Genomic DNA, 14109 nt, shown 5'->3' with positions numbered 1-14109 from the left:
TTTCTTTTTCTGAGAAGTCTCTGATGTTTTGGAAGCCTGTGTGTATGCATATACATTCCCAATACATGTGTGTGTATTTATCTCAAATTTTTACTCTGCACTTAATGTGGCATATACATTATCAAACATGGACAGAAAATGGCACTTTAAAGTGGAGGCGAAACTTGTTAAGTTTTTTAACTTGTTAAGTTTTAACACTTTTCCTCTCCGTGGAGACCATCAGACCCCTGCCGAGCAGGAGTTAACCAGCCCGCCTATGTGATGGGGAAGCCCTGGTCCCGGCTGCACCACTCTGCTTCGGGGCCCTGTCAGCTGTCCTGCTTCTCCTGCCAGCAGCCTGCCACACCCTGGGCTCCCAGGTCCTGTGGCCACGAGGTTACAGCGTCTCAGCTCTGGCAGCCACTGACGACAAACCTTTGCCACCGCTGTCCTCGTTAGTGAGAACGAGGCTGCCCACAGCCTGGGTCTGGCCCTGCTCCTCACAGAGAGAGGACCCATCCTTCCCGCTTTGAAAACAGTCACCAAGAGACAAAGGGCTGAGTCACACTGCAGCGCGGATGAGCCTCACACATACTCGCACTGAAAGAAGCTGGTCACAAAAGGCCACACAATACAAGGCGTGACCAACATATAAACTGAAAATTATTACTGTAAAAGACACGTTGCCATTAACCCTGAAAAGCTACCTCCCCTTCAATACGTGTCCCGTTGTTAGTGCCACTTCCTGAAGCAGATTCATGAAACAGTCTCTCAGACAGGCTTTACGGGGTGTGATCAAAAACACAGTGAACATAGCTGCCAAACGCCATCCAATGCACAGACAGGCTTGTGAACACCTTACGGTGTGTTCGCAGTACCGTGCAGTACCGTGCAAATCCTGGCTCTTCCCGAGTCAGAAAGCCCATAAAGGCTAAATGTTTTGGACTGACTCAGGACTCTGAGGCAGCCAGGACCATGCTACCGAAGACACTCGTGAAAAAGGACTTCTAGGACAGCTTCAGAAAGTGGCAAGAATGACAGTGCGTTTGAAGTGAGGGGGAGCACTTTGAGGGGGCTCAATGGCAATGGGTCTAGTTTTTTAATCACACCTCATACATGAACGCAATTATACAAGATTTAAAAAGGCAAGTCAATAGAGACAGACGGGAGCTGAGTACATGGGGCTGGGGCTGGGAGGCGGGGAGCTAGGAGCAACTGTTGATGGGCCCAGGGTTGATTCTGGGGGTGACTGAACGTATTATTAAATTAGAATATGTTGATGCGTGCACAATTCTGTGAACAGACTAGAAACCATGGACTTGTACATGCCAAATAGGTGAGTTTTATGGTACACAAATTCTATCTTGATAAAAATATTTTTAAAAAATCGAAATAGTGCAAGCCTGTGTTTGGTGGCAGATGCCCATGTGGTTTATGGCCTGTTGCATTGTGGGGGAAAGACAGAAGAGAAGTAACTCCTATTGGGCACTCATGCTCAGCTCACTCCATCTCTTCTTCTCCTGTCATCTGAATGTTCTCGGGTACCCATTTTAAAAATATACTTTTACTTTGTTTTGTTTTTTTGAGACAAGGTCTTGCTATGCAGTTCAGACTGCCTTGAATCTACTGTGTAGCCCAGGATGGCTTTAAACTTACGGTGACCCTCCTGCCTCAGCCTCCCGAGTGCTGGGGTTATAGGCACACCACCACACCCAGCCTCATGTGCCCATTGCTAGAGCGAGGACAGTGTGGAGGAGGGAGAGCCATTGGTGGGGCCCTTGGTGTCCACAAGTGACAGCATCCAGAAGCCCTGTGCCTCCCTCTTCCGTTGTATTTAGCACACAAAATAAAACATGGTTACGTCCCTGCCTTGACCCAGCCCAGGAACCATTTCCTTCCTAATAAGTGTCCCTTTAAAAGGGCAGCAGACGAGAGGATGTGAGAAAAATCTGCTTCTGCCTCTGGATTCCCCACGTCTGCTGCTGGGCACGGACTCCTGCGGGTGGGCATGGTGGCTGGGCTCCCTCTATCTCCACCTGCTCTGAACCGACCTCTGAGCTCCCCCGCCACCAACCTCTGCTTTATTCTTCCTCACTGTCACCGCTGGTCCCCGCAGGGATTGCCCTGTGCCCACCTTTCAGAACAAAGCCCCCAGGACAGGGTGTCTGTCTCCTTCCGGGGTACAGACACAGGCTCCTGGCACTTGGGAGGCCGGGATTAGTGCAAGTCTGCTGGAATGACGGGAGCAGCCTCCCCACAGCAGGGACCCACAAGTAGCTTCCGGAAACTTGAGCTGGCCTCAAGTAGCTTCCGGAAACAAAACCTCTGCTCCTTCTGGGGCTGGTGCTGGTGGCAAACTCCATCCCAGACCCCGCTTACCGAGCAAGGCCACCAAGAGGAGAATGACGATGATGTTGGTGGCGTTCTTCTCCTTGTAGAAATACAGCAGCAAGCAGAAGAGGACGATCTCCACCAGCTGCAAAGGGATGAGGGAGGTCAGGAGGCCTTGCCAGAGTCCTGGACACTTGGAGGTGAAAGGGAGTCAGACCTCTTGCACTTCCCAATGCACTGACAGAGGAGGAGGGAAAGGGACGGGCAGCATGAACATGTCCGGCTGCTGGACAGCACAGAGACCCCATTCACCTCGGGCTGGAGCTCAGACTGGGGACGCTGACCTCACCACTGCCTGGCGAGGTCGGCCAAGACGCATCAGGCTGAGACCATCTCTCCCCATTTCACTGCTCCTGGGGTATCCCTGTTAAAACAGGGGCCAGCCGAGGAGGGAGGGGCTTGTTCCCTGAGCAGTTAGATCAAGAATATGCCTTAAACTCCCCTTCCCCAACCAAATCTCAGATGCAGAAGATTAGCACTCTGAGACGGCTCTGATCTGTCTAAACTCTAAACTGGGCAAGGCACTAACCCCTGTGAACCTTAATTAGCTCCTCTGGGAGACACGATGATAAGGGTAAAACTCACAGGGCCTCAGTTGAGCTTACATTTAATGAACGTCGTTAAAGGCCAGGCACTGTTTTAAGCCCTTTGTATCAAACCTGTTATATTGGCTCAATTGTTTTATGAGGTAGGTACAATCACAATGGCCCAAATCCAGCAGAGCCAGGCTCTGAGCTCGGACCACCTGGCTCCAGGGCACACATTTTCCTGAGGCCAGGGCCTGGTATGTAGGGTCAGGAGAAGCCCAACTGGGAGACATTTCCTAAGCCTTGTGTCAGGGCAAGCCTGGGGTCTGAGAAGCTTCCCTGCCCCCAACGTCAACAGTTCGTCCTTTCCACCCTTAAAGGCTCAGACATTTGTCAGCAGCTTCCTACAGAGCCAGTGTGCCAGCACCCAGGGACACTAAAGTTTCGGTGATGGCTCAGCAGTGTCTGCCAACCCCCACCCCCTTCCAGAGTTTATTTAGTATCACAACAAACGCATAAGCATTAATGGGCAATCTGAAGTTTTTAAAAAGTTTAAGATGCCTTAGAATATAGGCCATAAAACATAGGCTGTTTTTATTTCCCTTGTTTATGTCGGGTCTTTGTCTCAGAGCACACGAATTTTATCTAGTTGTCACTGTATCAGTGCTCCATTAGGTATCGGGCTGCTTTTAGTAACAATCTTTACGTTTTATGGCGTTGTCATAATTATCTTTAATTGCTGGAGAATGCTCCATCAAGCAGACGTAAAGTCACTCAATGAACGCCCACCCCCAGTCCCGGGTTGTGCACACATCTAGAGTACTCAATACTGGGGCTGCCCTCCAGGATTCTCCAGACAGACCACTGCCTTCTGTGAGCTCCTCGCACTGGTTTTATATCCTCAATGCCTGGCTTATAGCAGCCACTCAGAGGGTCCCAGGCCTGGTTTGGGTGCTCTGCCTCAGGGTCACATGGAGTGAGACAAAGCACTGGCTTATCTGTGACCATCCGCCGCAGGCTGGATGCCTCACGTGCTAGCTGTGTACCTCCTAACCGCAACCCTAGGTCCATGACTTGTGCCATCCTACAGAGAAGGAAACAGAATGAAGCCACCCAGCACATGAGGGCCAGAAGCCCAGGCCTCCCTGAGCAGAGGCTTGCTTTGGGGGACCCTTTATTGGCAGGTCTTTGGCTCTGTCCCGGGCACGTCTCTCAGTACCCATGGGGAACCTCTGGGCTGGCTGGTGGCAGGGAAATGACACGGCTCCAGCCTGTGGGCCGTGTAAGGAAAAGGAGCTTCGGGGCCTCTGATGCAGCTGCTTGCATTGGATGCAAATAGCGAACACCTGTCAGCAGGCCCCGGGCAGGGTGGTGGTACCAGGCCCCAGGTAGGCGCGGCCTTCACATCTGGCTCTGCCCTATGGACTCTGTGCAAATCTGCTACCTCTCTGGGCCGAGTTTCCCCACCCATGAAATGGAGAGAAAAACACTACGTGGGGCTGTGCGGTCTCTGGGATGAGATCTAAAACATGGCTGGTACAGGGCTGGGTATAAGACAAGCCTACACCAGCAGCTGGGCCAGACGCCCGAGTTGCTGCCCCTCCTCGGTTTACGTGCAGACCCGAGAGGAGGTAACAGAGAAGGGCGGAGCGCCGGCGGCTGGGGCTCACGAGAGCCTCCGGTGTCTCCTGGCATTTGATCAGATTCTATCCACTGAGTGACTGCAGAGAAAAACACCATTCTTAAACTGTTAAACCTTTAACTTCTTTTTATCATAAACATTTTCATTGATCGCTGTAGAACTTCTGGATGACACAGCAAGATGAAGAAATAAAATTGGAATCCTAATTCCACCTGCCAAAGATAACTACCTGGAATTTCTGTATTTCTATCCATTCCTTCATAGATATGTTCTATTTATAAACCTTCACATCCCTCCAAAAACATAAAACTTGGCATTCTGGGACATATAGCTGTAGACATCACTCAGAGTGTAAAGGAAGTGGCGACTCCCCATGAACTCTGGACTCGGGCAGGTACTGCCTCACATCCTGAACAATAAGCCACGATTCACGGAACCTCTGATTCGCTGCTGGGTCCTTGGGGCTCAACCCCCACCCTCCCGCTGCCCTCTCCGGGAGCACCAGGGCCTCCTCTTACCATGTACAGGAGAAAAGGCCAGCTCACGAGGTGCCTGGTGATGTTCTCACCCGTCATCTTCTCGTGACTGTTGGGTGCGAATGTCACCAGCAGGTAGGTGCCCACGATAGCCAAACCACAGCCAATGAAAGACAAGATGTAGCGTCCTGTGGGAGGGACAGGCCATCAGGGACCCACCACAGGGGAGGCCCAGGTGAGGATGAACTCTTGGCAGAGAAAGAGCAATTCCCACAGCAAGCTCCATGCTGCTCACTTTTAAAAAGAGATGATCATCCTAAAGGTTATTTTTTATTTTTTTGTCCTTTCGAGACAAGGTCTCACTGTGTAGTCCCAGCTGGCCTTGAGCTCACTATGTACCCCATGCTGGTCTCAAAACTTGCATTAATCCTCCTGCCTCAGCCTCCTGAGTGCTGGGATTACAGGCATGCACCACCACGTCCAGCTTTAAAGGTTATTTTAAACCTCAAAGGAGCTTATATAAAGGATGACACGTGTGCATGACGTGCTGCGTGCACTCTCCCAAGGGTCAAGGTGAACATAGCCACGAGGCCAGCACCGGGGCAAGGAAGAGAACATCGGGAGGACCTCATGTCCCCATCTGCACCCTCCCAATCCTACAGCTCTTGGTCAGCGTAATGCAACGGTGACTTAAGGACACCAGGAGTTTGGCTGATTCTGCGCTTGGTGTTGATGGTTTCCTCACTGCCCCCTGGCCCTGCCAGCTCGGCACTGTGGCTGGGAGGTTTGCCCACACCGTGTGCGATGCTACACATGGCTCGCCACTCCACACAGCGTGCATGGGTGCTGGAGGATCTCTGCCCTCTGACCGTGGACATTCTCCATGTGTCCTTTGGGGAATACGCGTGTGCATCTCTACTGGGTACAAAACCAGCAGTGTGGCCCTTGGGATGACAGATACATGGAGTCTGGTTTGGGAATGACTGTCAAACAGTTTTCCCAAAGCGGCTGTGCCAGCTTCCTAGGTGGTGCACAGCCATAACCCCAGCACTCGGGAGGCTGAGGCAAGAAGACCGCCGTGAACTCGAGGTGAGCCTGGGCTATGTGGTGAGTTCAAGACCAGCCTGAATTACAGAGTGAGACTCTGTCTCAAAGCAACAACAGACACACAAAACCCAAAAACCAAGTGGCTGTGCCCATTTGCACTCCCAGAAGGAAAGCACGAGAGCTCTGTGTCTCTGTCATTGTGCACGCTCTGTCTTTTCACCTCACACACTCTGACAGCGTACTGAGGTTTAATGTGCGCTTTCCAGGGAATGTTTTAAAGCCAGAACCCTTTTACAAGCTGCAACACCAAATGAAACAAGACATCTAACGGGAGCCTCAGACAGCCCTTTAGACAATCTCCTCACCCTTTTCCAACAGGCTACTCCCTCACTTCCAGGGGGACAACTCCAACACTGCTCTGCCCCACACACCTGCTGGAGACTGTTGGGGCCCTGTCTCTCCCCTGGTGTCCTGTCACATTTCTAGAGGGCTCAGTTAGGTTGGAGGGGGAAGTCTTGGGACTTCCAGCCCAGCCCGGGCAGGCTGAAAAGGGCTGAGAATTCTGTGCCGCACATGTGGCGATTACAGACCTCTGTGGACCTTCCTGAGACAGCACTTACTAAATCTGCTTCATCCTCTGTCTCCAGAAAATGTCATGCCCTAGAAAATGTATTTTTTCTTTTTTAATGTCAGTAGTCCTAGGCTTCATAAAGGTAGAAGGGGCTCAGAAATCGTTCGGTTGTTTAGTGAGTGAATTAAGCCACATAAAACTTGATAGAGTAAGCCGGTTGTCTTCAGTTTTCTCCGGGCAAGAAAGGGCCATATGCATTTCCACACCCACAGTGTGTCGCACAGGTCCAGCTCTGAGCGAATGTTTGCCAAACTGAAGGGCACTTTAGGCAGAGTGGGCACATGCAGTTGTGCAGGCTGCTCATACAAGGGTACCTGACTCAGGGGATGAGGAGGGTTAAACTCTAGTTCATGCTTTGTTCATGAAGGCTTGTGCCCACAGAGCTATAGAAGCCCAGTGGAACCATCTTTTTCCAACTCACACAGGGTATTAACTGGACCAGAAATGGCTTTCATTCCAGAACTACCTAGAAATGCTGGAAGAAAAAGAAATATCTACAGTAGTCTCAACATCAGCCCAAGGTTCCCTCCCCCTACCCTCCCTATCAGGCAACTGCAGATCAGACTCTTTTCCTGGCATCGGGGGTTTGCTGAGCAGGAAACCCAAAGCCTCCGGTTCTGCTTTTCTCAGTTTGAGATTCTTTCAGTTTTTGGCCTCCTTGCCCCAACCCAGTGTCCACGACATCTCGGAATCCCCTTCTCCCTGAAATTCTGCCTCGTATTTTTTTAAACACACAGAATGGTTGAAAGTGTTGTACAGTGAGCACCCCAAGTCCCATCACCTAGGTTCAAATTGGACATTTGGTTACACTTGTAGCAGGCATCTATCCGTCTCCACCCCTCTACCTGCTCACCGGCCTGTCCTGTCTTTGGATGCATTTCAGATCAAAGTAGGCATCAGTATAAACTTCACCTGGGGGCTATTGGCCTAACTGACACTGCACACACAAGTCTGTTCCAGCTGCAGGGCATTTGCACCTGCTGCTCCCTCTGTGTGGCACACTTTGCCCCCATAAGAGCACCCCTTCAGAGACTCTGACTCTGGAGCAGTCTGGGCAAAGTGTCTCCCTCTCCTTAATCTGCCACCAAGCATTCTATTTTCTCAGAAGTATTCACTCTGATCTAAAGATATTTTGCTTATTTAGCTATTGACTTGCTTATTGTATTCCTTGTCTCCCACACTTGCACCCCTACTGGACTAAACTCTCTGTGAGAACAGGAACCCCATCTGTGTAACCCAGCACCTATGTTAGAGTGTGTCACTTACTAGGTGACATTGGGGAACCTTTCTTCTCCACTTCTTAGGTTTCCATGTGGAGCCTCCAGGAATGTAACACTTCCGCCTCTTCCTTATTGGCCCACATATCTTAATGGGTGGAGTTAATCTATCAAAAGTATTTAAACACTGGGGCTTTGCTCTTTGCCCCTAATCTATGTAAGGCAATATTTCTGGGAACATATCTCTCCTGTGTATAGCCAAGTAGGTGATTTATGAGAGTGAGTGGGCTGTGAAGAGTCCACTGGGCTCCAAACCTGTGCTGCAGGCCCAAATCCTACTGATACCAGGACAAAAGGAGAATGTCCACTGGGTTTCACTACCATTGCTTCAGACAGAGAAGGAGTGCACATTTGATCAGGCCTCCTAAAATCTCTACGGATGCTCAAGCATTCCTGACTGAGTGGAATGAATGGAGGTCCATCCAAAAGAATCTCTGGTGATTCTGATGTCAGCCCAGCCTGGGACCATGGATGTAGGAAGCCACTCTCAGGAGCCTGGAGAGAGCAGGGCAGGAGGCAGAGGGTCTCTCAATCAGGACAGCTGTACTTAGAATGAACGAAAAGCATGAGTATAAGTGAAAGAAGGGCTCAAATCAATGCACTTACTCAGAAAGTCTTTCGGTTTCCATTTTTCTTTGATGAATATGATTCCTATGATGGCGCTAGCTGGAAAAAAAATACATGCAGGGAAAACAGGGTGAGGTCACTGTCAGCTACAGGGGCCCTGCTGCCCATGCCCTTTGGGTTGGCTCAGCTATACTGGAACTTGCTACTTCCTCTCGTTCTATGGTGTTCCCAGAGCTCGGTCCCTGGTTCCTCTATCTGAGGAATGGGGAGCCTCTTAATCCTTTCTCCTAAAAGCCAGAAGCAGTGTGTTCTGAACACCAACTGTGCGGCTGGCAACTTATACAAGCTATTTCTGACACTTTCATCTTGGAAGTGGGTGTGAAGGTTTCACCTGAGATCATACAGCTAATGAGGGAGGTGAGATTTGAACCCAGGACTGCCGGACCACGGCTCTTGCACCTTCCATAGTGATGCCCCCTCTGATGCCCCTGGTTCTTTTCTCTCCCTGACTCTTCTGCATGCTCAGATGGACTCAGACTCCCTGTGGCCGCACAGGGCTGCCAGCACAGTGTGTGGACCTGGCTCTCCAGTCCACTTGGTGTCTCTGGCTGTATGCCGCTCCCCCTACGCCTCAGTTCTCTGGTCTATGACGCAGTAGTGTGCTGGATCCAGCTGCAGTAGCATAAATGTGGAGCTGAGCAGTGGCATAAACAGAAATGGGCCAGAAGACAGCAACAGAAGGTGGAGATGAGGCTCGTTAATTAAATCACTGGCAGCTTGAAATCAACCACAGAGGGTGCAAATAATTTCACCACCTTATAAATCAGCAAACGCTATGAATTTATTCTCCTTTTCCACCTCTCAGTCTCTTCTCTCCATCCCTCCCTCCACCTCCTCTTCTTTCTCTTTCTGAGACAGTTTAGCAGCATGGCACTGAAAATAACTCTCTGGGTGATCAAATAATATGTAAATCATTTGGTACAGACTTCATGTGCAATAACTAAATTATTATTATTAAAGTCCTTGTAACACAGATAGGTAAGTCATGAGTAATCAACGATAGCTATTACTTTCAATTAATATTGAAAATTCAATACTATTTTCTGAGGGTAGACTCAGGAACTGTTAAGGGCCCCTTACGTTCAGTGGCTCATATCTGAAATCTCATCATTATAATTCAGTCTATTATTTTTAAGAATTTGGTTATTTATTAAAATTCAAGGACTAGCATTGAAAGCACGAGATCCCCAGCCACTAATTCCTCACTGTGAATAAAGGTCCTGGGTCCCTTTTGAAAGCCCCAGAAGTGGGCAAAGGAGAGAAAGATGGGTACACATCTAACTATTTCTAGTGGCAGGGCATTAGCACACATACAGAAAATGGGCCAGAACACAACAGCGGAAGGCAGAGACTAAGCCAAATGTCTTGCCTTCGTAAAAAGCATTTAAATTACATTTTTTAAATGCTGGAGAAAAATAGCGCATGGGGGACCCATTCACTGCACAGGCTTTTAGCTCACCAACACTAGGCAAAAGGCAGAGGGGGGCCTTATAACAGGATTACAGAAAGCAAACCGGCTTCCTGTTTGCCAACTCCTGGTGACAGGTGGTGGCTGCTTGAAGCTCTAAGGATTCTCAGGCCCCCTCCAGGCTGGCACGAGAGGAAAGCTGAGCCCCAAAGGGATGTCATTCTGGGGCTGTGTCCGGCCTGTGCCCTTCCTGTGGTGCGAGAGGCCCTCTGAATGCAAGGAGTCAGACTCTGGTGTGCCATTCTCCCATAGGAGCGGGAAAGGACGGTGGGTCACACTTGCTGGCAAAATGGAAGGCAATCTTTCAGAGCAAGACACTGTCTCAGGTCCTGGTACAGAAAGCTACTGTTCACTAGTCATCTAACATTTTCTTTTAAGAACTTTTTTCAAATTTTTTTTCTTTGAGACAGGGTCTCACAATGCAGTTCAGGCTGGCCTTGAACTCACTATGTAGCCCAGGGTGGCTTGGAACTTGCAGTGATCCTCCTGCCTCAGCCTCCAGAGTGCAGGGATTACAGATGTGTGCCATGATGCCTCTTTTCAAATTCTGTTTAATCTGTGATCTCATGGACACTAAAGCCCCTTTGTACTTTGGTTGGTTCAGTGATGGTCAAAATCATAGAATAACAGCAGATGAGAAAGGGAGTAATGTTATTTAAATGGTCTTATCAGATATAATAGATTAAAGAAAGAACTGAATGTATGTGTCTTAGAGGTGAGTGAAATCTGAACCCTATGAATGCTTAGCTCATCTTGATGGTGAGAAAAAGGGTATTCTTCCTTCTGATAGGGCAATAAAAACAATCCAAATATATTTCCTGAATCTTAACACAGGTTCTGGAGCCAGAAAGACCAGTTCCTATCTCAACCCTGCTATTCACTCTCAGTATAATTTAGGGGAAGTCATTTCACCACTTCGTGCCTCAGTTTCCTCATCTGTAAAATGGACAGCATGCCAATATGACCCTGGAAACCCTGCTGGGAGGGTCAGAAGTGCACCAGCAGCAGGCCTGTGTGATCAAAGCCCTGTGTGGCACTAGCGATTATTCTTGGAGCACAAGCTGTTCATCTACTTAGTGCCTTTGATGCCATGGTGACGCTGCAGGCACACACACGATGGGTCCAGGGGTGGGTGGGCCGCGTCTTACCTATCACTGAGACTGCGCTGAGGGGCACAATCAGCGACAGTGGGGCGAAGGCGTAGGAGGCGAACACCCCCAGCTCTCCCAGCAGCATCAGGAACAGGCCCAGCCACCATGTCTTGGTCTTGAAATAGGCCCGGGCGTCCTTGGAGCCAGCCAGGCGGATGTGGCAGTACTTCTACAAATCCAAGCAGGAATGTGGTTTGCCCAGGGAGTTAGAGGAAAAAAACAACGCCACGCAGCACGGATGCTCCATCTACACCCACTTGAAATAGGAACACAGATCTGCCAAGCAAGGTGTCTCCGGAGTCCTTTGGCAGAGAGGAGTACAACCATAGCCAGCTAAAAACTAGCGGGGTATTCTAAGACAGGTTCTCCAGCTGGCTCAGAAGCCCTGAAACTTCCTCGGGGACATCTGCAAAACTACACACCTGGATCTGATCCTCAGATGGGCTCGGGAGAGGTGTGGACAGAGCCTGGAGATGGGCACTGTAACACACGTCACAGGCAAGCATGGTCCAGCCAGGGAACCATGGTCTAAAGAGTTCCACTTTGGCCAGGCCCGACTTCTCCCCCGGGCTGCAGTCCCCGGGGTAGTGGCGAGCCCTGCCCTCCCTGAGGCACACTCTCAGCTCAAGTGTGGCCAATATTTTTTTTTTTTTCTGGAAATGTGAACTTGAGTCACAGAAACCCATGTAGTAAGAAGATCAGAAAGTCAGACTGACTCAGGGGCCAAGCCTGCAATCTGGGGAGGGTCACGCCACAGCCACACGGACACAGAAACATGGGCAGAGAAGCTGGTCTGCAGGGAGAAGAGGATGAACCAGACAGGTAGCCAGGGGACCACATTTTGCAGAAACACACGGAGACACTCATATGCACACATATGCAGAGTGAGGCACACAAGACACACACATAGAAACACAAGCGTGCATCCCCAGGGACTGAGTCTCCTGGCTGCTCCTGGCAGCAGGGCAGTTCCTGGCAGAGGGAGGCTGGGGCTGTGGGTGGTAGGAAGTCGGCCAGTGTGTGCTGTGAGATTTATCCTGCTAGTGGATGTCAAGTCTTCATTTGGGATCCTCAGAAGCAACCCCTAAGACAAGAACATGGGAGCAAGTACTTTCTGTGGGAGATGCTTCCAGGGAGAGAGAGAGAGAGAGTGAGGCAGGATGGAAATGAACCAATCAAAGATGCATTAATGAGCAAATTAGTCCAGTGGCCATGGGGGCTGAGGGCTCCCACTCCCATGGGCTGAGGCTGCTTCCAGGGGTGTTACCATTTCCTCCCCCTAAGGTTTCTTAGTGCCCTCTAGAGAAACGCCTCCAGCTGCCAGCTTGTCCCCAGTCACAGCTGTTTGAACATAGCAGGACCTAGAGGCTGTGCTTAGCAGCTGCTACGGGGCACCCTGGAGGGATCTAAGTAAAGGGCAGTGCTGGACGCAGAGTTGAACATCAGGACAGTCCCGGCAGCCTGGTGAACACAAGAGGGTGAGAGGCCCATTAGGAGTCACTGCACAGTGGGGCAGGGAGGGTGGGGGGAGAGATCAGGAGGCTGAGCTGGGGGTGGTGGCAGCGGGGAGGGAAGGGTAGAGTCCAGAGACTCAGGAACAGCCCAGAGGACATCGACCCAGCAGCACCCCTGCATGGAGCAGAGAGGGGACAGCTGGACTTGGACAAGACACTTGGCTTATCTGCCGTGTCTCTGCCCCAGCACTGTGCACGACTGACTTACCTGGAGGTTAAGTGCAATGCTGACCACAAGGTGTCCAAAAATCGCCAAGAGGGCGCCAATCAGGTTTTCCTAGAGGGAAAAGTCACAGAGCAAGCTATGAGTCACACCCCAGCCAAGGGGCCCAGGACACATCTGACACCCCAATGTTTGCTGCTGCCCCTCAAAACCAGTCCAGTGTTCATCACTCCCTCTCCTCAGAGGAGGATCTATTGGAATTTGATGACCCACGGCCCCCTTGCTGATTTATAAAACACCACCTGACTTGGATACTGCTGGAAAATGCCCGTGGTCACCCCAGCCTGATGAACCCTAAACTCACTTGCTCTTCCCCAGCCTGTGCCGATCTGCCAGCCTCTCGCACACAGGAATGCGACGCTCAGGAATCAGAACCTCATTCTTCCCCTCTGTGCTGTCGTAACAACAGGGGTGCAACAGGGGTGTCCTAGAGGAGCTCGGGACAACCCTTTTACCCTGGTAACTTGCTTACTGCATCTTCCATTATTTACTTCATGAAAAGTTAATTGACATCACTTTATGAGTAAAGTTCAAATTCTTTGGCATGGTATTTAAAAACAAAACAAACTACCTCTGCTATGCATGTATGCATTGTAGAATAATTTGGAAAAATACACACAAAAATAGAACAGCAGAAAAGTCACCTGTTATTCTTTAACGCAGAGATAATTTCTACAACCATTTTGGTTCTTATCCCCAGGGGTGTTTTTATGCCCATGAATACAGATATCAGTGGAAATGTTAATTTACTTTAGAAACACACAATTATAACTCATTCTGGTACAGATGATGGTGAAGAGCAGAAAGGCCTGGTTTTGTGGTTTTTCGGGTTTTTTTCCTTGACATATTATGAACACATTCTTCTGTCAAACAAATCTAATTTCATCATTTTCAAAATGTCAAATAACTCATTGTTTGCAATGAATATTATACTGTTTCCTTTATTTAAAATAAGGCTGTAGCTGGGTACAGTGCTGCACACCTGATAGCTCAGCTACTTGGGAGGCGGAGGCAGGAGGTTCATAAATTTCAGCTCGGCCCTACAAAACGACTCAGTAAGACCCCGTGTAGGAAGGAAAAGAAAACACTGAGGACATATCTCTGTGGTTCAGTACTTGCCTGGCATGTGTGAAGCCCTGGGTTCAATCTTCAGCAC

General features: G+C 49.8%; 1 protein-coding gene across 3 annotated transcripts in view; it reads right to left on the bottom strand.

Annotated features, from left to right (window-relative positions):
- Positions 1-14109, bottom strand: part of Nipal3 (NIPA like domain containing 3) — a 44975-nt gene that overhangs the window by 14906 nt on the left and 15960 nt on the right. For all 3 annotated transcript variants that reach the window (XM_003471124.5, XM_023565697.2, XM_005004295.4), the window contains exons 3-7: positions 12939-13007; positions 11214-11385; positions 8577-8636; positions 5058-5203; positions 2359-2455 (exon numbers count right to left, since the gene is read on the bottom strand). In XM_003471124.5, coding sequence (XP_003471172.1) covers positions 2359-2455; positions 5058-5203; positions 8577-8636; positions 11214-11385; positions 12939-13007 — 544 coding nt within the window. The remainder of the gene's footprint in view (positions 1-2358; positions 2456-5057; positions 5204-8576; positions 8637-11213; positions 11386-12938; positions 13008-14109) is intronic.

Source organism: Cavia porcellus, unplaced genomic scaffold, assembly GCF_034190915.1.
Source record: "Cavia porcellus strain 051 isolate PalLab524CR breed Dunkin Hartley unplaced genomic scaffold, mCavPor4.1 scaffold_25, whole genome shotgun sequence".
NCBI lineage: Eukaryota > Metazoa > Chordata > Mammalia > Rodentia > Caviidae > Cavia > Cavia porcellus.
This window is presented reverse-complemented; position numbering and strand designations above follow the sequence as displayed.